This window comes from Nicotiana tabacum, chromosome 3 (genome assembly GCF_000715075.1).
Source record: "Nicotiana tabacum cultivar K326 chromosome 3, ASM71507v2, whole genome shotgun sequence".
In the NCBI taxonomy this organism is placed as follows: Eukaryota; Viridiplantae; Streptophyta; class Magnoliopsida; order Solanales; family Solanaceae; genus Nicotiana; species Nicotiana tabacum.
Genome location: NC_134082.1, coordinates 172,980,611 through 173,005,964, shown reverse-complemented (window position 1 = coordinate 173,005,964; position 25,354 = coordinate 172,980,611). Strand labels below are relative to the sequence as shown.

The following is a 25,354-nucleotide window of genomic DNA, read 5'->3' as shown; positions in this document are numbered from 1 at the left end:
TTTAAGCTAAGTACTACTATGTCACCAAAAGATGAAGCTGAACGAGAATATATGTCAAAGGTACCATACGCAAATGCTGTTGGTAGCTTGATGTATGCAATGGTCTGTACGAGACCTGACATTTCACAAGCTGTTGGAGTTATTAGCAGATATATGCATAATCCCATAAAGGAGCATTGACAAGCTGTGAAGTGGATTCTATGGTATATTCATAATATTGTAGATGTTGGGTTAGTTTTTAAGCAGGAAGACAATCAGTTTGTAGTTGGATATTGTGACTCGGATTTTGCGGGTGATCTGGACAAACGAAGATCAACTACTGGTTATGTGTTTACTTTTGCAAAGACACCGGTTAGTTGGAAGTCTACTTTGCAGTCAACAGTTGCTTTGTCTACAACAGAGGCAGAGTATATGGCTATTACAAAGGCTGTGAAAGAAGCAATTTGGCTTCAAAGATTGCTAAAGGAGCTTGGTGTTGAACAAAAAGGTATCACAATTTTTTGTGATAGTCAAAGTGCTATTCAATTAGCGAAGAACCAAGTTTATCATGCAAGGACGAAGCACATTGATGTTCGGTATCATTTCGTACGAGAAATCATAGAAGAAGGTGGAGTTATGGTGAAGAAAATTCATACTACAGAGAATCCTGCTGATATGCTGACTAAAGTGGTGACTGCGGTCAAGTTTCAACATTGTTTGGATTTGATCAACATTGTTGAACACTGAAGATTGAAGATGAAGACACAACCAAAATTTGTTATTAAGAGAAAATTGAAGATGTGGAATTTTGCCAAGGTGGAGATTTGTTGAAGTTGTCAAACTCCCACCGGTTGGGGAGAAAAATTGTTGGGATTTTTCCCTTATAAAAGGAGGCCTAATGTTTAGGATTTATACACACCTCTCATTTGCCTTCTTATATTCTTAAGACATTTGTATCTTCTCTATTTAGTATTATTTCACTTGTATTTTTGGAGTGGAATAAAATATTGGTTGTGTCTGAGGAAGTAGGCAAAATTGGCTGAACCTCGTAAATTCTGGTGTTCCTTTTATTATTGCTTTATTGTCTTATTTATTATTTGGTGGCTGCTATAATTTTTGGTATAGTAGTTATGACTCATTCACACTATATACATTTGCCTTCCGCAACAGTTACTTCATCTGGTGTTAGCCTAGCGGCAAAGCCATTTAGGACGTTGCGATAGGAGACAACCATACGTGAGGAGGGAGATTTTTCCGAGATTAACGTGTTTGACGGCAAAAATGAATGGTGTCAATTATGCAAATCTTCAAAATTTGAGAAAAATTGACCTTCATCAGGTGACTCTAGATGTACAATGTAAATCTCTTTGTTGTTTTCACTTGCTAATGTAACTATGGATTGAAGATAAATTATGGAAATGGCACTCAGGTAAAGTGTTGGAGCCATGTTGAAACTATAAGTGCTAATGATACACTTCTTCTACAAAACCAAGTAGTATATATTAATTGTTATTAAGTGGACCTTGTTCTGCTGTTCTATTTAATTATCACTATTATACTTCGTTTAACAGTTACTTTCACGTGGAAGTTATCGAAAGAGTTGGAGTTCAGAGGAGATATATTTAACTGCTTTGTTATGTATGTTCCACTTGGATTGATTTTAAATTATATAATTTCCTGTTTGGACTATAAAATAAACGCCAAAGACGAGGCATTTGGAGCTTTTTTTGGCTGTTAGCCGAATACAAATATACTCCAGTATTTATTTATTTTTCTAAAAAGCCAAAATCATTTGCAGGCTGAAGACTATTAATTTTCCAAATGGCCAATCATCTGTAAGTTCTCTTGAGTGGCTACTATATAAACATCTCTATATCTGATGGAACGAAAACCAAGCGCTTGCTAACAAAGCTTGTTGTAAAACTCAAGTATCAAGTTTTCTCGATCTTCACGGAGAACTCAAGTTGTTTTTATGTAGTTGATGTACAGATCCTAATGTTTCTTCTCTACTCACCTTAGATCTGTTCAGTATTCTCGAAAAATACATCTTATATTATGTTTAGTTACTACTATAAAATATTTTTCAAATGAAAGGAGGAAAATGATGACTTCCTAACTTAACTTATTATGAGCAGAAGTTATTTCTTATCGTATACATAAACTTGGAAAATGTATGAAGAAAACTAGTAGGCGTAAACCTCAGGAAAAAAGGAAAAAAAAAGACAATAAAAAATTAGAGCTACATACAAAAAATCCGGCATTTTTTCCTTAAAGGAGGTTAAACAACATTTTAATATGAATTTAAGTTATGTAATCTGATATTGTAAAGAATTTTTACACTATTAATATATTTTTATGTGAAATCTTTTTAATTGTCATGTTGGTGCTGTTCTTATTATAGGTATAACCTATATGATCATGAGATTAACTACGACGAGTCAAGTTAAGAGCCTCTACATGCTCTAGAGATATTCATTGACCTTTTATGCCTGCAGTTAATTTTTCTATATATTTTTCAGATTATTATTTTCTACAGTTAATTGGATTTATTTTCAAGTACAACCTTTATTTAATGCATAGTCCAATCTATTACGACAAAAGAAAAACATATTAGTACAAGCTAAGTTCAAATCTCAAGGAGAGGCATACATAATTATCTCTAGAATTTATTGATCAATATCGAAGAAGCCTGATGGTGCTTTCAACAACAACAACAACAACCCATTGAAATCTCACTAGGGGGTAGAGAGGCTGTTTTCGATAGATCCTCGGCTCAGGAAGACGAAAAAAGACAATATATCAGTACCATCCATAAAAACCTTAGAAAGAAATAACAGCATCACAAGAACATAGATGAAAGCAAAACAATAACCAATAGATAAAGCCCGACACTAAGAGAAACGACTGAGGGTGCTTTCACTATTCCAAAATAACTGCAATGGGACTTCGAACGACGTGCTTATCCGATGACCATTTCAGGTATCCTTGCACAAAGTTTGTGTTGCGGCCAGTGCCAGATGCTGAACGTGTAAACGTCACTTGATAGGTCATTCTCTCCTTCGCTGCAGAAAAATTCAAACTGCTAGGACTAACAGTTACCTCAACCCCTTCAGGTGGTAAAATCTCCACATTGTAAGTTGAATCAGCCTCACCAACATTAGTTACAGCCCTTGTATATTCCTGAGTCTCTGATCCAAGTTTGATAGAAAATGAAGGATAGTTTAGCTCTGCCTCAGGTATACTTTTAGTGCAATTCACCTTGTTTTGAAAGATCGCGCTAACTTGTTGTTCTGTGTAGTTTAAACCACATAGATAAGGAACATAATCCTGAGGTTGGATGTCATAGATTAGACCAGGATCATTTGCTTTTGATGGATTCACATGTCCTGCTCCAATTTCAAAGACGTTAGCTGGTAAATGCAATTCATCCTCAATCGGATTGTTTCCAAGATTAACCAGATCAGCAGTGGTCATAATTGCGGACTTAATAGCAGCAGGAGACCAATCTGGATGAGCACTTTTAAGCAAAGCAGCAATACCAGCAAGGTGAGGACAAGCCATTGATGTCCCAGAAATTATGTTGAAAGTCAAGTTTGTATGAGTATTATTTTCAATGGAAGTTGGCCAAGCTGCGAGGATATTGAATCCAGGGCCAATAATATCTGGTTTTAGTATGCCTGGACTTGCTCTGTTTGGACCTCTAGATGAAAAGAAAGCAACTGTAGGAGCATGTTTATCTCCATTAATCACAGTGCCCTTAAATAAAATACTGGCCATAGGGGTTGACGTCGAGTTTACATAGGCTATGAGATTTTGTGCATCTGCATAGCTAATGCGCGTTGCAGGAAGAACGTAATCGTGTGCAGGTATAGTGTAACCTTCAATATCGTTATTCATTAGAATCATGCCAGCAGCACCAGCATCTTTCACTGGCTTTCCTTTTGCAATTGCTGTCGCGCCACCCGTTCCACAGAGCACTAATTTTCCTTCAACATTTGTAAGTGATTCTGGGCTGCAAGCGAAAGCACCAAAATAACTGCTGTTCAGTGCTGGGTAAACTATTGGTACCAATGTTGGAGGGAAATCATTTGGTTGGTAAGTTGATTCACCATCAAATTCTACGCCGTTTCCAAGTGCTACGGTTGCCTTCATTTGTCTATCGATCGTGCTAGCACCAACAGTAAGAATCCAAGGGGCCTCATTAGATAAGGTACCATTATACGGACCTTCATTTCCAGCTGAGCAACTTACAAGAATTCCCTTTGCCATAGAACTAAATGCACCAAGTGCAATATTGTCATCCCAAAAAGGGCCAGAAATTCCACCAATGGAAATGGATATGACATCCACACCATCATCAATCGCGGCATCCATGGCAGCCAACATGTCACTTTCGGAACACAGGCCACTTGGATTGCAAACTTTGTACATAGCCAAGTGAGCGCGGGGTGCAATACCAACGGCTGTGCCGTTAGCACTTCCAAACACATTCGCACCATCAACAAAATTTCCAGCAGCAGTGCTTGAAGTATGTGTACCATGCCCATTTTCATCTAACGGTGTCCCACCTTCAAACACCGAAAAGTCTCTTGCTCCAATGATCTTGTTGTTACATGCTGTGAAATTAAACTCGCACTTTCCCTTCCATTTGGCAGGTGGAGGAGGCATTCCTTCATCATCGAACGAAGGATGTTCTGGATAAATTCCAGTGTCCAACAGACCAATAATCACACCTTCGCCATAGTTAGACGTATTCCAGAAGCCTAAGTTTTGGTGCAACCCGAGGAAACTTGGAGTATGAGTTGTTTGTACTCGCAATACCCTTTGAGGTCTTATGGAAATAAAGCCATCCTTCGTTTCCAATAACTTCACTTCTTCTGGTGATAATCTAGCAGCAAAACCACTGAAGACATTTCGATAGGAATATATTATGCGTGAGGACACAACAGATAATAATGAGTACTCGTGTAGATTTTCAGGTGACTCAACGTGAACAATATAGATTTCTGAATTGCTCTGCTGAGAAAGATGATCACTGGCTGATATGATTGATAGCTGAGAACTTACAATTACATAGAAAGTAAGGAAAACCATCAAAGCCATGTTTTTGCTATGGAGTCAAAACTCCTATGTAAAACTTTGCTTTTATATTGTTTTTTCAGCTGATATAACTATGTTCAACTATTGTTTTATTCATCATATACTTAAAGAACTTATCGATAGAACATTGGTAACTTCAGTAGCTTTGGACTACACTCATCTTAGCATCGTATTGAGATACAACTTTCCTAGTAAATAGCAATCTAAGCCATGTTTTTCCATTTTCATATAATATTATTTTTATGTAAGTTTTAAAGATGATAAGTACATCTATTTCCTGAGTAGAGTGCACTGCTAAGGGATTCATTTCTGCCAGAGCTGATATTTTCAGCTATGGCGTCATGCGGATTGAATTAAAAAAATTCACCGGGAAGACAAATAGTATAAAGCAATGGGTAAATGACTCAGTGTGCAATTCAACAAATTATTTACTTATGACAGATAAGGAACACTTTGCTTAAAAGAAGCACTGGTTTTTGTTGATCATTAAAGTAAAAATACTTTATACAGTAGACTCACCTCAAATCCTGAATAAAAAGAAAGTAAGGAAATTAGGGGTGTATGACGTGTAGTACAAGCAAAAACCAGTAGCATACCTAAGATGAAACCTATCCTCCACTACTATTTTCCTTTCTCTGTTTTCTTCAAACTTAAGTTCTTTTAAACAAAGACGATATTTTCTTGTTGACAATTGTCTTAGACTGGCAGCTCATTGAAGAAAGGGTTAAAATGGGCTGGACTTTTGTGGGATGAATTTTAGATTGTTTCAGCATGGCTGAAATTGCCTTTTTGATACAGAGCAGTTCGCCAGCTAGGGCATTTTGAATTTGAGGGCCTTCCCATGGTCCAAAATGATTGAATTTCTGCAGAGCTCTACATCCGACCACTGTTAGCTTTATGTGTCTGTCTATATACTTGGCCTTTTTTCTTAAAGTATCTTACATGCAATGTTCATTTGAAAGATTACATGCCATAGACTAGTATATTGGATTGGTTAAAGAACTAGGAAAAGCAAAATTGGAGGATAAAGTTTATATTCTTAAAACAAATACAGATCATCAAGCAAAAGAAAACAGTAGACAAACTATCAGCAGCTTTTCATAACAATAGTCTCCAGAGTTGTAATAACTTCTTGTGAAGCTCAGTAAAGAGCTTCCATCCTTTTTACTTCCAATAGCCACACAATTACCTGCAATAACATTCAAGGAACAACTACTGATGGTTAAATACTACTGAACTTTATAACCTTTTTGTTCCAAAAGGATATGAAAGTACCTGATGTCATGGGTTTAGGTCATTCAATAACAAGAAGAAAGCTTCTGTTTGATCTTTTCCAATGCTGCTACAACATCAGTCATGTTCATCCTTTCAGCTGGAATATTAGCTGTGCAATTCATGGCTAACTCCATGATGGATGACATACATTGCAACTTTTGACTTAAGTTTTGTTCATCCAATGTTAGTAAGTCGGCATCTATGATCTGGTCCAACTCATCAGGAAGCGAATTATACACACAGCTTCTCAAATTCAAATCTCCGGTGAATATTTCATCATTAGGTTTTTTCCCGGTAAAAGTTTCGAGCAACATGATACCATAACTATAAACATCAGACCTCTTGGATATAAGACCTTCCAAACCATACTCTAAAAAAGGAAAAGGAAAAATATTTCAGCAAAACAAACTTATAACGCATTAATCCATAACCTTGTTACAAGTTAATTGAATTAAAGATTCACCTGGAGCAATGTAACCAATTGTCGCAAAGGTTGTCGTGTGAGCAATAGATTCTTCCTTAGTTAAAAGTTTTGCAATGCCAAAGTCACTCAGGTGTCCCACCATGTCGTTGTCAAGTAAGACATTGCTAGGCTTCAGATCACAGTGAATAACTGGTACTGAGTAACCATGATGGAGATATTCCAGAGCAGATGCAACATTGACCATGATATTCAATCTTTGCATTATATTTAAACAATAATCTCGAGAATAAAGCAACTTGTCTAAGCTCTGATTTGGCATGTACTCAAGTATCAATGCTTTAAAATCCAAGTTACAACAGCTGCTAATGATCTTGGTGAGATTTCTATGACGAAGATTCCGTAAGACTTCACATTCTCTATCAAAGGTTTGAAATGTACCTTCCATCTGCACATTGAAAACTTTGACAGCCACTATCATCCCATCTGCCAATGTCCCTTTGTAAACAGAACCAAAACTTCCACTACCTAGCAAGTTATTTCCATCAAAGCCCTGAGTTGCTCTTTGAAGTTCATAGTAAGAAATTCTTTGTGGTGCTACCTCAGGCAACCACTCATCTTCAGCTTTGACTGCTTTACCCCGATGTCTCATCAACACGAAAACAATTGCTGAAGCAAGCACTATTACAACGATAAGTGAAGATGCAACTGCAATCCACATCAGTCTTCTTTTCTTTGAATTAGAACGATTCTTTGAATTAGAAGGACAAGGTGGGACATGCTTTTGAGGGTTACCACACAGTCTGTCATTCGACATGAAAGACTGGTAAGGGAGATGAACAAAAGGTCCTCCATTTGGAATTTCCCCATGTAACCGGTTGAATGAGACATTAAAGGAGCCTAGTTGCTTAAGTTCCTCTAATGACATTGGAATCACACCAGAGATATTGTTATAAGAAAGATCCAATGCTTCCAAATTTATGAGTTTCCCAAATGTCTCAGGAATAGATCCTTTAATTCTGTTATGAGCCAAAGATAGTTGAGTCAATTTTTGTAGACCTCCCAATGTACTAGGAATGTTTCCTGAGATTTGGTTCCAGGAAAGATCCACATGTATTGCAGACTTGAGGTTTCCAAATTCTAGTGGTAGAGAACCATTGAAGAAATTAGAAGACAAGTTCAGCTTCAAAATGTCTTTGAGTTTCCCTAGACTTGAAGGTATGATAGCAGAGAAGTTATTAGAATCAAGATAAACCTCCCTTAGGGAAGTCACATCCCCTAAGCAACTAGGAATACTTCCCTGCATTTGATTTTGTGAAAGGTTTAACAAACCCAAGTTGGATAGCTCACACAATTCTTTTGGGAAAGGACCGGTTATTCTGTTTGCTCCAAGTGAAAACTGTTGAAGGCTTTTTAGAGAACTTATTGTCCTGGGGACAATGCCAGTAAATTCATTGTCTTCCAGCTTCAACGAAGATAAATCTCTCAAATTTCCAATTTCCACTGGAATATGACCCCTGAGGTTACAGCCATCCGCTGAAAACGTTTGAAGAGAAGAAATATTGCCGATGGATTTTGGAAGCATTGCATTTAGGGGATTGAAAGACAATATCAATTCTCTTAAGAATTTCGAATTGGCCAAAGGAGTAATAAAGCTCAAATCACTTGTGAAGGAGTTACCGTACAAGTCAACAACTCCAAGAATTGTTAAATTTCCCAAAGAGTTAGGAATTGAACCCTCAAGTTTATTTCCACCGAGTTTGAGAACGGTAAGCATTGACAAATTTGAGATGGAACTTGGTAAAACACCATTAATGTTGTTGTCAAGTAGATGGATTTGTTCAATATTGGGTGGCCAATGGCCTATAGTGGAAGGAATATTACCTGAAATGTGGTTTTGTGCGAGTGAAATTATTATAAGACTTGACATATTGAAGATACCAACAGGGATCGACCCACTAAAGTTATTCAAATCCAACTGAAGTTGCGTCATCTGTTGAAGGCTACCGATTTCATCAGGAATTGCACCTGCAAAAATAAGATTATGATGAGTATCTGGAAAACTGGAATTCTAAAATAGCATGGATTATATATTTTTCCATACCTGTCAACTTATTATTTCCAAGATCAAGAACGCTAAGCAAAGTCAAATTTCCAACCTCTCTTGGTAAAGGTCCTTCAAGCTTGTTATTCCTCATATATAAAAGTCCAAGTGATGAAATGTCGAATATGGTTAAAGGGATTGAGCCTGTTAATTTATTGTTTTGTACGACTAAATAGTCCAAGTTAAGATGACCAATCTCATCAGGAATTCTGCCTGTCAAAATGTTAAACAGAAATATCACATAAAAAATTTGATCTATTTACCCTTTCAAAATCAAATGACTCTTCTACATTAAAGTACAAATATGTAATTTTAGATGTTAGCTGTTTGGATTATAAAGTCTTGAGTTTAACATGATCAGAAAATTTATTATGGTTACTTCAACATTAAAAGCATATATAATGTATAAACTGCTCTTTGAGAATGTTACTATCCTTGAGATAATGAAATATTTATGTGACAATTAATAATTCCATTTTCAACAAAAGGAAATGCTAGGGGACAGAGGTTACGTTGATAAAGGAAAAGAAAAGGCCAATAATTGTTTTGATCAACTATGCAGTTTTCATTCACGGGGGTTCATTCATTCCCATAATTAATTTTGCGACGACATTTCTAAATTTTTTCTTTCGCCAGTCTCGATTTTGTTGTATGCATTTGATTGTTTGATGTGTTTCAACATCAAATTAATCACTTTGGGATCTGAAACACAACTATGTAACAAGTCATAGAAAGAAAAATTCGTGGTGTAGACAGGTACATGCAATTAGGAGTTTCGTCTGTGAGTGAGTTAAGGGCAAATATTGTTGTTTTATTTCATATTATTTGTCTTCTCTTTCGTGTTTTTGGAGAACCTATAAAATTGTATCTTTGCCGCTTCATTTGTCTCCATTTAACTTTCTTTCGTTATCTTCCTCACCGTCGTAGAAGTTTATTTGGTTCTTCAATGGATTTATCTACTAAGTGCAGGGGAATGATAGCTGTTTTGGGAAAGAATATGTTCAAGACATACTTTTTGTTCTTCTAAGTAGAACTTAAGAAGTCTAGCACAATATTATTTTTTAATGCCAAGAATCTTGTTTTATTTCATATTATTTGTTTAGTAATTTTTTTGTGTATTTGGTGAATCCATTTCAATTGTTTCTATTTAACTATCTTTTGTTATCTTCCTCACCATCTTCTTAGAAGTTTATTTGGTTCTTTAAAGGATTTATCCACTAAGTGCAGGTGAGTGTTAGCTGTTTAGGGGAAGATATTTATGACAAAATTTTTGTTCTTCTAACTAGAACTTACGAAGTCTAGCACAACATATATATACATAAAGTTGGAAAAATAGGAGATGAGTTGGTACCTCTCTTTGGCCAAGAATCCTATTTTTTTTTTTTTTTTTGGTTTATTCACCAGTAACTCTAAATATTTTGGTTTACTTCTCCTTCCTTAATTCCTATGATTAATGTCTACTAAGGTGTAATAGTGTGTAATTACACTAAATATTACTCCTATTATATTACTGGGCATTTCAATAGTCACTTTCTCAGTTCTCACCTTAATTACTTTAATTACTCTCTTCTCCCACTCTAATGTATTCATTACTTTGTACATATATAATCCAAACAAGACAAGGGGAATTGGCCATTCGTTTGATATTCGATTTGATCTTTTGGCTTTCCAATTCTAACATTTTTTACTTCTTCTTAACATATTTTATTTTCTTGATTTAAAATTCTTTATCTTCCTCAATTTCTATCAGCTTATCGTTTGGCGTCTCATGTGATCACCTTATTAATAGTATTGTGAATTTTGTTTTCTAGGTGAAGGTGTTGTTTAAAGAAAATATTATATTTTGGATAACGAGAGTACACAGACGAGACTTATTCACATTCTGGTCAAAAATCTTTATCTGAAAGGTAAACTATATAAGATAGATATTTTAAACATATTTTTTACTCCTTTGTGCAGTATGTACATAACTATTCCCATTTCTAATTTGACATATGTTAGCTTGTAATTTTTCTATGAAAACATGTTAGAAATATACCACACACTCCTGATCATTAGTGTTAGGCCCATATTTTGTTTTGTTATTATTTGTATTGGGCTGGGCCCATTTTCTTTCTTTGTAATTATTAATCGAGTTGGGTTAGAGGGGAAGTCGGGTCATGTATATATATATATTGTTTGGGCTTCTCATTTGAAAAGAGACAGATCATTTTCATTCTTTTGCCCAGACTCCTACGAGAGGCAGCAGTGGGGAATTTTCTGCAATGAGCAAAAGCCTGACGGAGCAATGCAGCTCAGAAATAATAACCAAAGCTCTTCTCTCTCACTCTCAAACCCTAGATTAAATCTGTACGATTTCACCTCCATCACTGTTGTTAACATGGTATCAGAGCCCGGAATCTCATAGATCCGGTGTTCTTCTTCTTTCCGAGGTCACCCTCGTCAGATTTCATCACCGTTACGATCTCCGATGAAACAGACGAAATCGACGGATTTTTTACGGTCGAGCCATATGTGGTCTTTTCTTCTGCACAACACGATGACTATCGCTTCTTCACCGGTTATTGCTTCAATTCTGCGCATCAAGGTCCAAATAGCATGTATTAGGGTTTGTTGGTGATTTCTCTTTAGATTTCAAGGTCGTACCTTCTCCGGTTGCGAGAAGAGTTGGTATTCTCTTTCATTTTCTCCTATTGTTTTGTGATTCTTCATTAGGATTACTGTTTTTTAGCATTTTTGGTTTTAATGGCGATATCTGCTGCATCTTTGCCTTTATTTATTTTTGACACTACAAGTGATACTACCTCAACACACACCCGTCCTCCTTTCCATCCTGATGATATAATCACCCTTTCCATCTTTTATATGTTCACCCTTCTGATTTGTTGGGAAACACTTTAGTCTCTGAGCCCTTTGATGGGACTTGTTATGGGAGTTGGCGATGATCCGTGTTGGTTGCCCTTTCCTTATGTATCTCTTCCTAATGGATATAAAGTTATGGTTATACTTATTGGATCTTTGACTTTATTTTCCAATTTCACTCTTCACAATGTCCTCTATGTTCCAATTTTCCAGTATAACCTTATTTCTTTTTATCAGTTAGTGGCATAATTTGATGGCATTGCTCAGTTCTTTAAGGCTGTGTGTGTCTTACAGGGCCCTTCTCTGAAGAAGCCACTGGTTCTTGGTAAACTGGACGAAGGGTTATAAAAGCTGGACATTACTCAGTCAACATCCATGCCATGTTCATCTCATTATGTTGTTTCTTTTCCTGTTATTGATGTGTGTTCACCTGATTCTGTTTTTCCTGTTGATCCTGTTTGTAATTCATCTCATTCCACTATTAATAAAATGGATGTTCTTTGGCATTTTAGACTAGGGCATGTACCTTTTTCTAAGATGAAACTTATTTTTGATATTAGTTCTTGTCTTTCCCCTAAGCAATCCTTCCCTTGTTCTGTATGTCCCTTGGCCAGGCAAACTAGGTTACCTTTCCCTAATAGTTCTATTCAATCTTCTTCCCCATTTCAACTAATCCATGTTGATACTTGGAGTCCCTACCGTTCCCCACATCAGGTGGTGCCATGTACTTCCTTACTATAGTTGATGACTACACTAGGGCTACTTGGACCCACCTTCTTGGTTCCAAAAGCAGTGCTTTTGACCTCCTTAAGGATTTTATAGCAGTAATAGTCCAACCCGCTAGTGATATTATCCGCTCTGGGCCTAGGCCCTTACGGATTTAAAACGCGTCTCTAGGGTCTAAGGCTTGTTAACTTATATACCCAACATCCCTCTTGTGTTTTGTCGATGTGAGACTCTGTCTAAAGTCTGGGATGTTACATACACCCCCTCTTATAGACTTAGCGTCCCTGCTGAGGTTTGCCCCATCCGCATGGGCTTCGCCTAGACTCAACACTGAAGTTTGCCCCACTTAACCGGGATTTGCCTAAACTCAGTTGAACCCTGACCCCATCATCGGTAAGGCTGACACAAGAGCGGCTCTGATACTATCAGTAATAGCTCAGCCCGTTAGTGATATTGTCCACTCTGGTTCAAATTCTTTGCTGAGAAAGGCATCATCCACAAGACTTCTTGTCCACACACACCTCAATAAAATGGTGTAGTTGAAAGGAAACATAGATACTTGCTTGAAACTACAAGAGCTTTGCTTTTTTAATCCAGCTTGCCTACTTCTTTCTGGGGTGATTGCATTCTCACCGCCACTTATCTTATCAACAGGTTCCTTTCACCTCTTCTCCATCACAAGAGCCCCTTTGAACTTCTCTATGGGAAGCCTCATTCTTATAGCCATCTGAGATCTTTTGGATGTCTATGTTATGCCACTATTCCAAGGGTCCATAGAGACAAGTTTGGAGCTAGGTCTGTCCCCTGTGTTTTCTTAGGCTAACCCTTTGCTAAAAAGGGCTATAAGTTGTATAACCTTGCTTCTAAAATCTTCCTTTGTGTCCAGAGATGTTATTTTCCATGAGACTATATTTCCTTTTGCCTAACCTTCCTCCACTCCTTCACCTTCATCTACTCCTTCTCATGTTTTTCCTTCCCAGTCCTCTCCTGTTGATGCCCTTCCTTCTGCAACTTCTTACTTCCCTTCTTCTTGTGAGACAAGTGGTGAGGTTTTTCCCTTATTTTCTCCTTCATATTCACCTCCTCCTTGTGATGTTTCTCCTTCTTCCTCTTCTCCCTCTTCTGCTGTTTTACCTTCTTCTTCTCCTACTCCTTCCACTTCTTCTCCACTTGTCAGGAAGTCCTCCAAACCTTACAGTCCCCCCAGCTACCTCCAGAACTATGTTTGTTCTTTCCCTACTTCTTCTAGGCATGTTGATTCCTTATCAGCTGCTGGTGCTCTTTCTATCTTTGAACCCTAGTCTTACTCCCAAGCTGCCACCGTTCCTGAATGGCAGGAGGCTATGAGGTAGGAATTTGAGGCTTTGGAAGCCAATGACACATGGTATGTCATGCTTTTGCCTCTTGGTAAAAAACCCTATTGGCTGTAAATGGATTTACAAGTTTAAATATAAGGCCGATGGCAGTGTTGAGAGGTTTAAAGCTAGATTGGTAGTTAGGGGGGGGGGACACTCAGGTAGAGGGTGTTGAATTCCAAGAGACTTTCTCTCCTGTTGTCAAAATATCCACCATTAAAACTTTGGTTGCTCTTGCTGTTAAGAGATAGTGGCCCCTCTTTCAGCTTGATGTCAACAATGCCTTCTTGCATGGGGACTTGGATTAGGACGTTTTCATGAAGCTTCCTCCTTGTTATTTTGTTCCCTCCTCATATGGTTCTGACCAATTGGTGTGCAAGCTTCAGAAGTCCCTTTATGGCTTGAGACAAGCTTCAAGGCTGTGGTATGCTAAGCTTTCTCAGGCCCTTACATCTAAAGGCTATTCTTCTTCTCTCAATGATTACTCTCTCTTTATTAAGGGTTCTGGTGCTTCACTTGTGATATTGGTTGTTTATGTGGATGACATTGTGATCATTGGGGCTGATTCTTCTGAAATTTCTGCTGTTAAGTCCTTTCTCCATGCTCAGTTCAAGATTAAGGATTTGGGGTGTCTTAACTATTTTCTGGGCATTGAGGTTTATTATTCAGATTCTAGGGTTTTCCTTCATCAGAGGAATTTTATTCTTGATCTATTGGCTGACTTTCACTGCTCAGATGTTTCTCCTGTTCTTTGTCCTCTTGAGTTGTGTGCCAAGCTTGTCTCTAACTGCTTACTGTGATAGTGATTGAGCTGCCTGTCTTGACACTAGGAGGTCTGTGAGTAGTTATTGTGTGTTTTTAGGTGGCAGTCTTGTGGTTTGGAAGTCTAAGAAGCAGCCTGTTGTTTCCATGTCTTCTGTTGAAGCTGAATACAGGGCCATGAGCAAAGTTGTGGCTGAGCTAGCCTGATTGTCTCGTTTGTTATCTGATTTGGGTTTGCATTCTTCTTCACCTATTCCTTTGTTTTGTGATTCTCAGGCTACTATCCACATCGTTAAGAACCCAGTTTTTCATGAACGAACGAAGCATATTGAACTTGACTGCCATTTGGTGCGGGCCAAGCTTGCTGAAGGTCTTATTCATCTGCCGCATACCTCTTCTTCTTCTTAGCTGGCTGATATTTTCACTAAGGCTCTGGGTGATGTTGCTCATCATGGTTTTCTTTCCAAGTTGGGGGTTTTGTCACCCTCCAACTTGAGGGGGGGTGTGGATGGTAGAAATATACCACCCACTCCTGATTAGTGTTAGGCCCATATTTATTTTGTTATTATTTGTATTGGGCTCGGCCCATTTTCTTTCTTTGTAATTATTAACCGAGTTGGGTTAGAGGGGAAGTCGGGTCATGTATATATATATATTGTTTGAGCTTCTCATTTGTAAAGAGACGGATCATTTTCATTCTTGCAGCTCAGAAATAATATCAAAAGCTCTTCTCTCTCACTCTCAAACCCTAGATTAAATCTGTACCATTTCACCTCCATCACTGCTATTAACAAAACAGAAGCAAATCAAGCCTAGAATAGTTGTCCAGTTGAAAAAAATATTATTTTGTCGAGAATGATTTATTGGAACACCTTTACGACCTCTGAATTTTAGCTTGCTGGAAACTGTTTTCCATTATTAATTCATTATTATTTGTTTTCTTAAGGTTAAAGATCGTCCAAAAAGATATTATACTATAAACTGAGTTATGTTTTTGCTAAAAATCTTTGTTTCCATTGATATGAAAATTCGTGTTAATTTGCCTTTCGTGAGAGTCCGGGGTTTACTCTGAAAATTGTAGTAAGTTTTTACTTACTATGGAGTTCTTATCTTCATTTGCCTTCTCTTGGATACTTGAGTCATTGTAGCACACATTTGTGTGTTGTGGATTTTGTTTTTTAGTAGTACGTGAATATGTGCTTCACTTGATATTTTTTTTTTTGTAAAATTGGAAGATGTAAGTGTATATAACCAATAATAAGTTGGTATTTTTGCTTTCTTTATGTTTTTAGTTTCTTCAATTTGAATAAGAAAACAATACATACTTATATTAAAAGTGAAAAAGTTTCTTAAAAATTCTTTTTATTTTTATTTTATTTTATTTTAGAAAAGAGGTTTGATAATGAAATATGCAGTAAAATATACTAATTTCAGTAAAAATATTACCTTTTTTATTTAATCAATATAAAAGAATTAAAAATTATATGCATATACAAGAAAACTGTTATTTAAAAATTTATTTCTATCTTTATAACTGCGCAAAGTGCGGTCAAATTTACTAGTTAGTTTGTATGGCCAGGAATCTTTATATTGTTAAACGTGCATGTTACGTTATTTTATCACATAGTAGTGTTTTTGTGTTTTCATTTAAATATTGTATTGTGCTTTAATCAATTGTTTCTACTTTAAAAAAATATTTCTACTTTATATTAAGAGAGCATTGGTAAATTTACTTTTTTTTATACTAGGAAGGCGCTTTTTATTCCTTAGAAGTTTCATTTCATAAAAGGAATTTTTACTTCCTATAGCAAAGGTTGATACCTTATTTATTTTAAATAAATATCTTGTTAAAAAATTATATTCTATAGATACCTTTTGATTTTTATAGTCAAATATCTATTTATGGTTACCTCCTACTCTTAAACCATAAAATACTCTTTGTATTATTTTTCTCTCTCATTCTTTCAGATTTTTCTCCACCCTCTCTCTATCAACGCCAATATCTCTCCCTCAACCGCCATGGAAATCCATATCAAAACTTCAATCATAGACACTGTACTCTTCCTTCTTCATCCAAAAACCATATCAAAACATTGAAATTTTTGAATAATTTATCTAAACTGAAGACGATGCCGAGAAAAGGAATGAGAACTCTTAATTGGTTTTCTCCTGAACATTCAACAACTGATAGTACTTCTCCGCCTACTTCTCAATTTTCTTCCCCTTCGTGTTTCGGATTTTCACCTTCTCGGCCGAGTTTTTCAGAAGCGGTGATAGATCGAACTCTGGAAATGGAAAGGAGACCCGTTTTAGCCACTTTGTTGCAGGTTGCTTGAATAGATCCATCAGAGTTTTAGGGTTTTTCATTGTAATTCAATGTATCTCGTTGTATTCCATGTATTTCAATGTATTCATTGCTTATTTTTTTTAATTATATTTCAATATATCTCGCTGTATTATATGTATTTCATTATATTCACTGTCTCGCTATATGCCATGAATGTATTCATATATTTATTTAATTAATATAATTTATGTATTCAGATGTATTATATAATTTTTCTAAAGATTGCTATATTTTTGGGGTATTTTTCTGTTGAGAATCTTTTTTATAACTGAAAATACAAAATTTGTGTGTTATAATTGAGTTTGTTGAGTTATATTAGTAGTTTATTATGTTAATTGATTCACTTTCCGTTTGAAAAACAGTGTAATCCCCTATTTCACGCCGTGAATACAGTCGAATACAGTTGAATACAATAATCTGTCCAGCTGTAATCTCATGTTTCACTCCATGAATACAGTCGAATACACTCGAATACGACAACTGATTAGCCGGATTTCCCTGATTCACGCCTATTTTTGCTACTATATTCATGAATACAATAACTTAAATACATCAAATACATCTTATAACCACACAAAAGGTATCTATAATCCGTAATATAGCAAATGATATCTATAAATGGCTAATTACTACCAAAAGATAGTGCTTTATGAAAATTTCTCTTCATAAAATTGATACTTATTGACACTTTTTAACTAGGTTCTACCAGCAATTTTCTATCTAAGATATACACTCTTCCAAGTAATAATTGACTGATTTTTTTTTTTCTCGTTACAGAAAAAATAACAACTCTGATTTTAATCATATCATATACAATATTTTGTGTCTAATAAGATCAAAATTAATTTCATGACACATTGTATATTTGTATCCACTATAACAAAATGTAGTTGTTCAACTTTGCACGTTTAAGCATTATCTAATTATTTTAGAGTCAACTGTCAAATTGGTCGAATACGCTCACTGTTCGTGATCTCGTATTTTTTCCTTCAAATTTCATATTAATCACATGTATTTCAACAATATATATGCCATTTTAAGAAGTTTGTACTAGGGGTGGCAAACGGGCTGGTCGGGTCGAGAACGGGTATTACAAAAACAGATTAATTATCCGAATCACCCATATTTAAACGGATAGAAAATTGGTTAATTTGCTGATTATTCATGGCTTCTCTCAAATGAGCGGTTAAGACCGGTTTCGACACAATGAAGGGGATTGTCACTGGAGGTTAAATTTCAGCTTCTGAATTTTGATTGAATCTCCCGCCCCGGGTATTATTTCGCACCGTTCCGTTTGAGTAGGATTACTTTTGGGAGAATTCCTAATCTCTCAAACTTGAAGAATCCCAATTTGAGGCTTTACAAATGTAAAAGTTAAATCCATTAGTTATCCGTTAATTATCCATTTTCTAAGTGGATAATATAGTTTTTATCCATATTTGTTTGAAAAGAACTAAACACTTTTAACTTATGTGAAGATTGGCCTAACAGGTTATAAAGTTATTTATACTGTTAGTATATATATATATATATGTGTTATATCCATATAAACTCGTGAGAAAAATGGTAAACACATACCTTCTAACGTGTTATGTCCAAGATCTAAACCTTTCAGCAGCTGTAAGTTGCCTACTTCTCCTGGAATTGTTCCAACAAAGTCATTTTCAGACAACCATAGGAATTGAAGTTCGGAGCATTCAGATATGGTTCTTGGTATCTGTCCACTTAACATGTTGGATTCTAGGTCAAGTATTTGTAATCTGGGAAGGCGACGACACAAATCAGATGGAAGATCACCAGTTAAAGCAGAACCCCCGAGATCCAAATTTTCTAGTGATGATATGTTTAAGATGGAAAGCACATTGGAGCCATTGAGTTTATTGAATCCCAAGGACAACAGTTTCAAACTTTGAAGAGTGGCTATTCCTGCAGGAATATTTCCTTCCAGATAGTTGAACCTCATATTCAAGATTTCAAGATTCTTCATGTTTGAGATAGAAGAAGGAATGAACCCTTTGAAATCATTTGTTTCAACGGACAGCATTCGAAGGTCTTTAAAATCACCCAAAAACGGAGGAATTTGTCCAAAGAAACGGTTGAAACTAAGATTAATGGCTCTCAATTTTCGTAAATGAGAAAATTCTAGTGGAAGTTCACCATAAAAATTGTTGACGCTTAGATCAAGTGATACAAGAAAAGAGAGGTTGCCAAGTTGTGGTGGGATGGTACCAATGAAACCCATACCTGACACATTCAGTACGGTAACTCTTTGATGACGAGAGCCACAAGTGATTCCAATCCAGTTACAAACTGAGGTTGAAGAAGACCAGTTTTTTGAAAGAATGTGATTAGGATCTGAAGTGATGTGAGCTTTCAAGGCTTGAAGAGAAGATTGATCAGTGCTTATATTCAAAGCTAAGCATGCTGCGATATTGTGAAGAGATATTAATAAAAATGCCAGAAACAGAAAGGAGGCAGAGGAGGTTTTCTCCATCGATGTTATCCTAGTTTTGCTTGAATTATCATGAAAGGAAATGTGTTTTTTGGTTGGATCTTTTTCAGCAATATAATCTCTACAGAATTGGAAATGATTAAATTAATTGTAACTGAGAGATAATGCTAACAGTTCTATATTATTGAACTAATTCAGAACATAATGCTAGCAATTATTAACTTCGTAATGCAAGTTTCATGCTAGAGAAAAAAAGGGTTGAAAAAATGTTCAAGAAAAGCATCTTCACCGTCTCTTCAGCCATGTTACATCCATTAAGCTGTTTTGACAATTGACATATTCTATTATTTAGGAACTTCATTAATCCTTCAATCAGTTAGAGGAAAAGAATACATTTTAATTCTATTCTTTATATTGTGAACTTTTTGTTACTACCTTCAGAAAAGGAATCCATTAAGACTGAAACTTTAATTGAAAGAGTTTTCAGATGAAATTCCAGAAGAAATTGACAGCTTCAGCTACTGAAGATACTAAATTTATAATTACTGGTTTATTGTCGTTGATACAGGATAGTGGGAATTTTACTTCTCTTAAAAGGCTAATTGAACCTTAGAAACAAGTTGTTAATAGGTCACTCCCATTACTGCATCTGTATTGGAAAAAAACTGAATTTACATTGTAGGTGACGTGGCATGACACGTGGACTGGTCAAATGGTCAAAAGACAATAAATAGCCAAGAGGCACGGGCGACAACAAATAAGGGAAAAAGAAAGCAACATAGGTGTGAACTGTTACTAAAATAGGTACGAGTCTCGTACCTATTCGAGTCATTTAAAGACCGAAGATCGGAAGAAGCTGAAGATACGAATCTGATGACGTAAAAGAGTCTAAATACAACATTAAATATCAAATACGTTAGAATATTTGAATTAAATAGAAATGATTGTGTAACGTTTCTTTTAATATCATTTATTGCTCATAATTGCCTCATTAAGACAAAGGCATTACATCTTCTCCTAGAATCAACTATAAAAGGAGAAGGACTCAACATCTGTAGTGACACGAAATACTATTGAGATCTTACTGAAATACAAAACTATTTACTGCTTTACCATCATTCTCAAAAATATTTTATTTTCGTCTCCTGATTATCAGTAACCCGAATTTCTTTTTAGCTTTGACCAAAGACTCAGATTTTTTGTTAAACAAATTGGTTCCGTTACCGAAAATCTGATAATCTTTTCTTTTAAGCTATATCTTGTCCATTGTTATCACCATGTCAAACAACAACACCGACAATAACAGTAATAACACATGGGGAAACCATGAAAATCAAATCCATCAAAATTAAGGTGACGTGGTTCCCTCCCCTCCAGATTCACCACGTCAATCTCGTGAAGACACTCCTGTTACTGAATCCCTTGCTGATCAACAAGAACAATCTGAACACTTTGAAGGAGGTACAAATGAAGCTTTACAAAAGCTAATTGATGCACATGTCGGCAAAGCTCTTCAGGCTCTAGTTAGTCGATTGCCTGCTGCACCACCCACACCAACTCTTAATAATAATACATTGGAGAATCCCCATTCTGGTCTTGTTAATTTTGGAAATGGAGGAACCACCAGTGAACCACAGGAAGGGGGACCAGGTAATTCAAATAATTCATATTTGCAAAATTTAGTACTAACCTTGCAGAAACAGATTAAGGAACAAAATGAGCGTATTGAGCAAATCCCTGGAGTTCCGCCTGTAATAAAAGGAGTAGACATGGACAAATACTCACAACAACCTTGGAAGCCAAGTGCTGCTCCCCTTCCAATTCCGAAAAAGTTCAAAATGCCTGACATCCCGAAATATGATGGTACAACAGACCCACATGACCACGTGACTGCATTTACAACAGGCGTGAAAGGCAACGACTTGACCAAACAAGAAATTGAATCAGTACTGGTCAAGAAATTTGGAGAAACACTCACCAAGGGTGCATTAACCTGGTATTCTCTTTTATCTGAAAATTCTATAAATTCTTTTGCTGAGCTTGCAGATTCTTTTATTAAAGCACATTCGGGAGCACAAAAGGTTGAGAAAAGAATGGAAGATATTTTCAAAATCAAACAAGGGGATTCGGAGTTGCTTAGAGGTTTTGTTGATAGATTCCAGCGTGAGAGAATGACTCTACCCCGTGTGCCTGACAACTGGGCTGCAATAGCCTTTGCAAGTAATTTAAATGACAAAATTTCTGAAGCCATAAGACGACTCAAAGAAAACCTTTGAGAATTTCCTGCAACCACGTGGAATGATGTTTACAACAGGTATAGTACGAAGCTGCGAATTGAAGAAGATACCGTACCTAAGTTTCATCATGAAGAAAGGGGTGGTTCCAGAAGATCAGAAACCGAAAAAAGATCAGGTAAAAACAGGTACGATCCATATATGGGACCTGCAGGAAAAGACCCACGGTCAAAACAAGATAGCCAGCAATATGATCAAAAATCGAGGAACAGGGACTCTGGTTCTTCTTCGAAATTCAGGAATGATCAGAACAGACAAGAGTCACGAGATGATGACAGAAGTTTAAAGGCACGATTCGGCGGATATAATTTTAATGTCTCTACCTCCGAGCTCGTGGCTGTTTTGAGAAGCATGGGAGATAAGGTACGGTGGCCAAAAGAGATGCGGTCAAATCCAAATAGACGCAATCCAGATCATTGGTGCGAATTCTACAATGATCACGGGCACAAAACTTCAGAATGTAGATTTTTGCAGAGTGAAGTGGATCATCTATTGAAGCAAGGGTACCTCACCAAGTTATTTAGTAAAAAAGGAAAACAAGCCTATATGAAAAATAGGCAAGATCCGCCAAAGCCTCCTTCACCCAAGAGAACGGTGAATGTGATAAGTGGGGGAGACGATGTTCACGGCATAACCTACACAGCCTCCAACAAGGTTTCTAAGGTAACAATTACACACGGGAAGCGGGTGCGGCAGGTTTTAGAAAATGAAAGTATTTCGTTCGATGACGCAGATACCGAAGGAGTGATAACTCCACATAATGACGCTCTGGTAATATCTTTACTTGTACATGATACTAATGTAAAACGAGTTTTGATTGATCCAGGGAGTTCCGTAAATATTATACTACTAAGGGTATTACGTGAAATGCAAGCTGAAGACAAAGTGATACCCAAGGCGCACACCTTGTCAGGCTTCGACAATTCAAGTGTGGTAACAAAAGGAGAGGTAATTCTAACAACTTTTTCTACAGGTGTTGTTAAAGAAACTAAATTTCAGGCAGTTGATATGGAAATGGCCTACAATGTGATCATGGGGAGACCATGGATACATGATATGGATGTTGTCCCATCAACTCTACATCAAGTTATTAAATTCCCATCACCATGGGGAATTTGCCAAATTCGTGGGGATCAGCAGACGACTAGAAGTGTCAACGCTGTAACAGGTACGAGCACCGTAAATAAAGAAAAATAGCAATTACAGGAAACAGTTGAAGGTGTAAAAGATCAAACTTCAGCTGAACAAGAAAAGACAGATTTGGACTCGAGGCCTGATACAATTCAAGAACCTGAAGAAAATGAAAACATCAAAACAACAATTGAAGAGCTCGAGGCAGTGATATTATTTGAGCAATGGCCTGAACGGAAGGTTTATGTCGGAGCCAATTTAAGCTCAGACATGCGAGGTATGATAATTGAATTTTTAAAAGCTAACGTAGACTGCTTTGCTTGGTCCCACGCTGATATGACAGGGATACCACCGGATGTGATGAATCAAACATGTGGCGATTGGACGTACATGCAGTGAGGGTTGTCATTTCTGATATGATAATGGTTTTGCAGCTAGACTAACACCAGACGAAGCAGAGATACTGCAGGGGGCAGAAGGGATCGTATCAGTGCAGCCACAAAGACTGTTGCATGCACGAACAACCCACAGTACTCATTTCCTGGGGCTGCACCAGAATTTAGGCTTCTGGAAAAGCATAAACTATGGTAAAGGTATGATTATTGGATTTTTAGACACTGGGATAACACCTAATCATCCGTCGTTCCATGACAAAGGAGTGCCTCCTCCTCCCGCTAAGTGGAAGGGCAAGTGTGAGTTCAACTTTACAGCCTGCAACAACAAGCTCATTGGAGCAAGATATTTCCAGGAGTTTGGAAATGGGACGCCATTGGATGAGAATGGACATGGAACACATGTTTCAAGCACAGCTGCTGGAAACTTTGTCTATGGTGCCAATGTTTTTGGCCTTGCTAATGGAACGGCTTCAGGCATGGTGCCCCTTGCTCATGTTGCCATGTATAAAGTCTGTGACGCTAGTGCTGCTTGTTCTGAGAGTGACACATTTGCTGCTATGGATGCTGCAATTGAAGATGGTGTTGATGTAATTTCAATTTCCATTGATGACATCTCTAGACCTTTCTGGGGGGACTCTATTGCACTCAGTTCATTTACTGCAATTCAAAATGGAATTCTTGTACGCACCACAGCTGGTAATACAGGTCCAGAACATGGCACAGTAGCAAATGGAGCTCCATGGCTTCTCACTGCTGGTGCTAGCACCACCGATAGAAAATTAAGGGCAACCGTACTGCTAGGAAGCGGCAAAGAAATTGATGGTGAATCAGCTTTCCAACCTGAAGACCAGGGGCGGAGCTAGCCCGCTATTTACGGGTTCGATCGAACCCGGAAGCTTTTGTGCAGATTCTATATTTGTCTTGTAAAATTTATGAAATATATACAAATTATTATTATAGAACCCAATAATTTAAAAAAATTAGAATCCTGAACCCATAAGCTTCAAATCCTGGCTCCGCCTCTGCTGAAGACTTCTCTCAAACTCTGCTGCCATTAGTTTACCCTGGAACAAATACTAGTGATTTGATGGCCCCATTTTGCAGTACCTGAGTCTTTGAAAAATATTGATGTGAAAGGAAAGATAGTTTTGTGTGAAGCTGGTGATGGGATAGAAAGACTAGATATAGGACATTTTGTGAAGGATGCTGGGGGTGCTGGAATGATACTCATGAACGAGGAGCCACAGGTCTTCACTATAGTAACTGACCCTCACGTTCTTCCAGCAGCGCATATCAGTTTTATTGATGGCCTGAAAATCAAAGCCTACATGAACTCAACATCAACCCCTGTGGCTTCATTTTTGTTTAAAGGAACTATATTCGGAGATGATCATGCTCCAGCAATTGCAGCCTTTTCATCTAGAGGTCCTTTTCCGGAAAGCCCTGGCATATTGAAACCTGACATTATTGGTCCTGGTATTAGCATCCTTGCAGCGTGGCCAACATCCGTGGAGAACAATACCCGCACGAAATCTACCTTTAACGTATTTTCTGGCACATCAATGTCCTGTCATCACCTTTCAGGAGTTGTGACATTAATCAAGAGTGCACATCCAGAATGGTCTCCAGCTACTATCAAGTCTGCAATCATGACAACTGCTGATCTTATGAACCTTGACAATAATCCCATTGAAGATGAAAGGGGCCTCCGTGCTGACTTCTTTGCTACTGGTGCAGGCCACGTTAACCCATTAAGAGCAAATGATCCGGGGCTGATCTATGACATCCAACCAAATGATTATATACCTTATTTATGTGGGTTGTACCCAAGTAGAGCTGTTAGTTTGATTGTTTTGAAAGAAGTAAACTGCTCATCAACCATCCCTGAAGCAGAACTTAACTATCCATCCTTTTCAATTAAACTTGGATCTGATTTTCTGATTTTCAAGTATACACAAGGACTGTGACCAATGCAGGCGAGCCCGTCTCATCTTATACTCTGGAGATTGTGCCACCCCAAGGAGTTGATGTGAAAGTTGAGCCCTCCACCTTGCACTTCTCGGAGATTTACCAGAAGATTACATATCAAGTAACCTTTAACCGATCAATTTCAAGCGTTAATGCCACCTTTGTTGAAGGATTTTTGAAATG

General features: G+C 37.1%; 3 protein-coding genes across 3 annotated transcripts; 1 reads left to right on the top strand and 2 right to left on the bottom strand.

The window, feature by feature from the left end:
* Positions 1–2,625: 2,625 nt before the first annotated feature.
* On the bottom strand, positions 2,626–5,084 carry LOC107784390 (subtilisin-like protease). The gene has a single exon (XM_075250217.1). The coding sequence runs from the start codon at positions 5,080–5,082 to the stop codon at positions 2,899–2,901; it is 2,184 nt and encodes a 727-aa protein (XP_075106318.1). The 5' UTR covers positions 5,083–5,084; the 3' UTR covers positions 2,626–2,898.
* A 1,270-nt stretch (positions 5,085–6,354) lies between these two features.
* On the bottom strand, positions 6,355–19,452 carry LOC107784393 (uncharacterized). Its single transcript, XM_075241878.1, has 4 exons — positions 18,510–19,452; positions 8,880–9,092; positions 6,818–8,803; positions 6,355–6,724 (listed from the first exon to the last, which is right to left on the bottom strand). The coding sequence occupies exons 1-4, from the start codon at positions 19,423–19,425 to the stop codon at positions 6,378–6,380; spliced, it is 3,462 nt and encodes a 1,153-aa protein (XP_075097979.1). The 5' UTR covers positions 19,426–19,452; the 3' UTR covers positions 6,355–6,377.
* Positions 19,453–23,403: 3,951 nt separating this feature from the next.
* LOC107784391 (subtilisin-like protease) lies at positions 23,404–25,170 on the top strand. Its single transcript, XM_075247317.1, has 2 exons — positions 23,404–24,025; positions 24,308–25,170. Exons 1-2 carry the CDS (start codon positions 23,404–23,406, stop codon positions 25,168–25,170), a joined length of 1,485 nt encoding a protein of 494 aa, XP_075103418.1.
* Positions 25,171–25,354: the final 184 nt, after the last annotated feature.

Bases quoted from the DNA above. Each gene is read 5' to 3' on its own strand.
- LOC107784390 (XM_075250217.1), bottom strand. From the start codon at position 5,082: ATGGCTTTGATGGTTTTCCTTACTTTCTATGTAATTGTAAGTTCTCAG.
- LOC107784393 (XM_075241878.1), bottom strand. From the start codon at position 19,425: ATGGAGAAAACCTCCTCTGCCTCCTTTCTGTTTCTGGCATTTTTATTA. The intron at 9,093-18,509 runs GTATGTGTTTAC...ACATTTTGACAG, and splicing joins TGGACATAACACGTTAGAAG to GCAGAATTCCTGATGAGATT. The intron at 6,725-6,817 runs GTGAATCTTTAA...TTCCTTTTTTAG, and splicing joins AATTGGTTACATTGCTCCAG to AGTATGGTTTGGAAGGTCTT.
- LOC107784391 (XM_075247317.1), top strand. From the start codon at position 23,404: ATGATTATTGGATTTTTAGACACTGGGATAACACCTAATCATCCGTCG. The intron at 24,026-24,307 runs GTGAATCAGCTT...CCCATTTTGCAG, and splicing joins AAGCGGCAAAGAAATTGATG to TACCTGAGTCTTTGAAAAAT.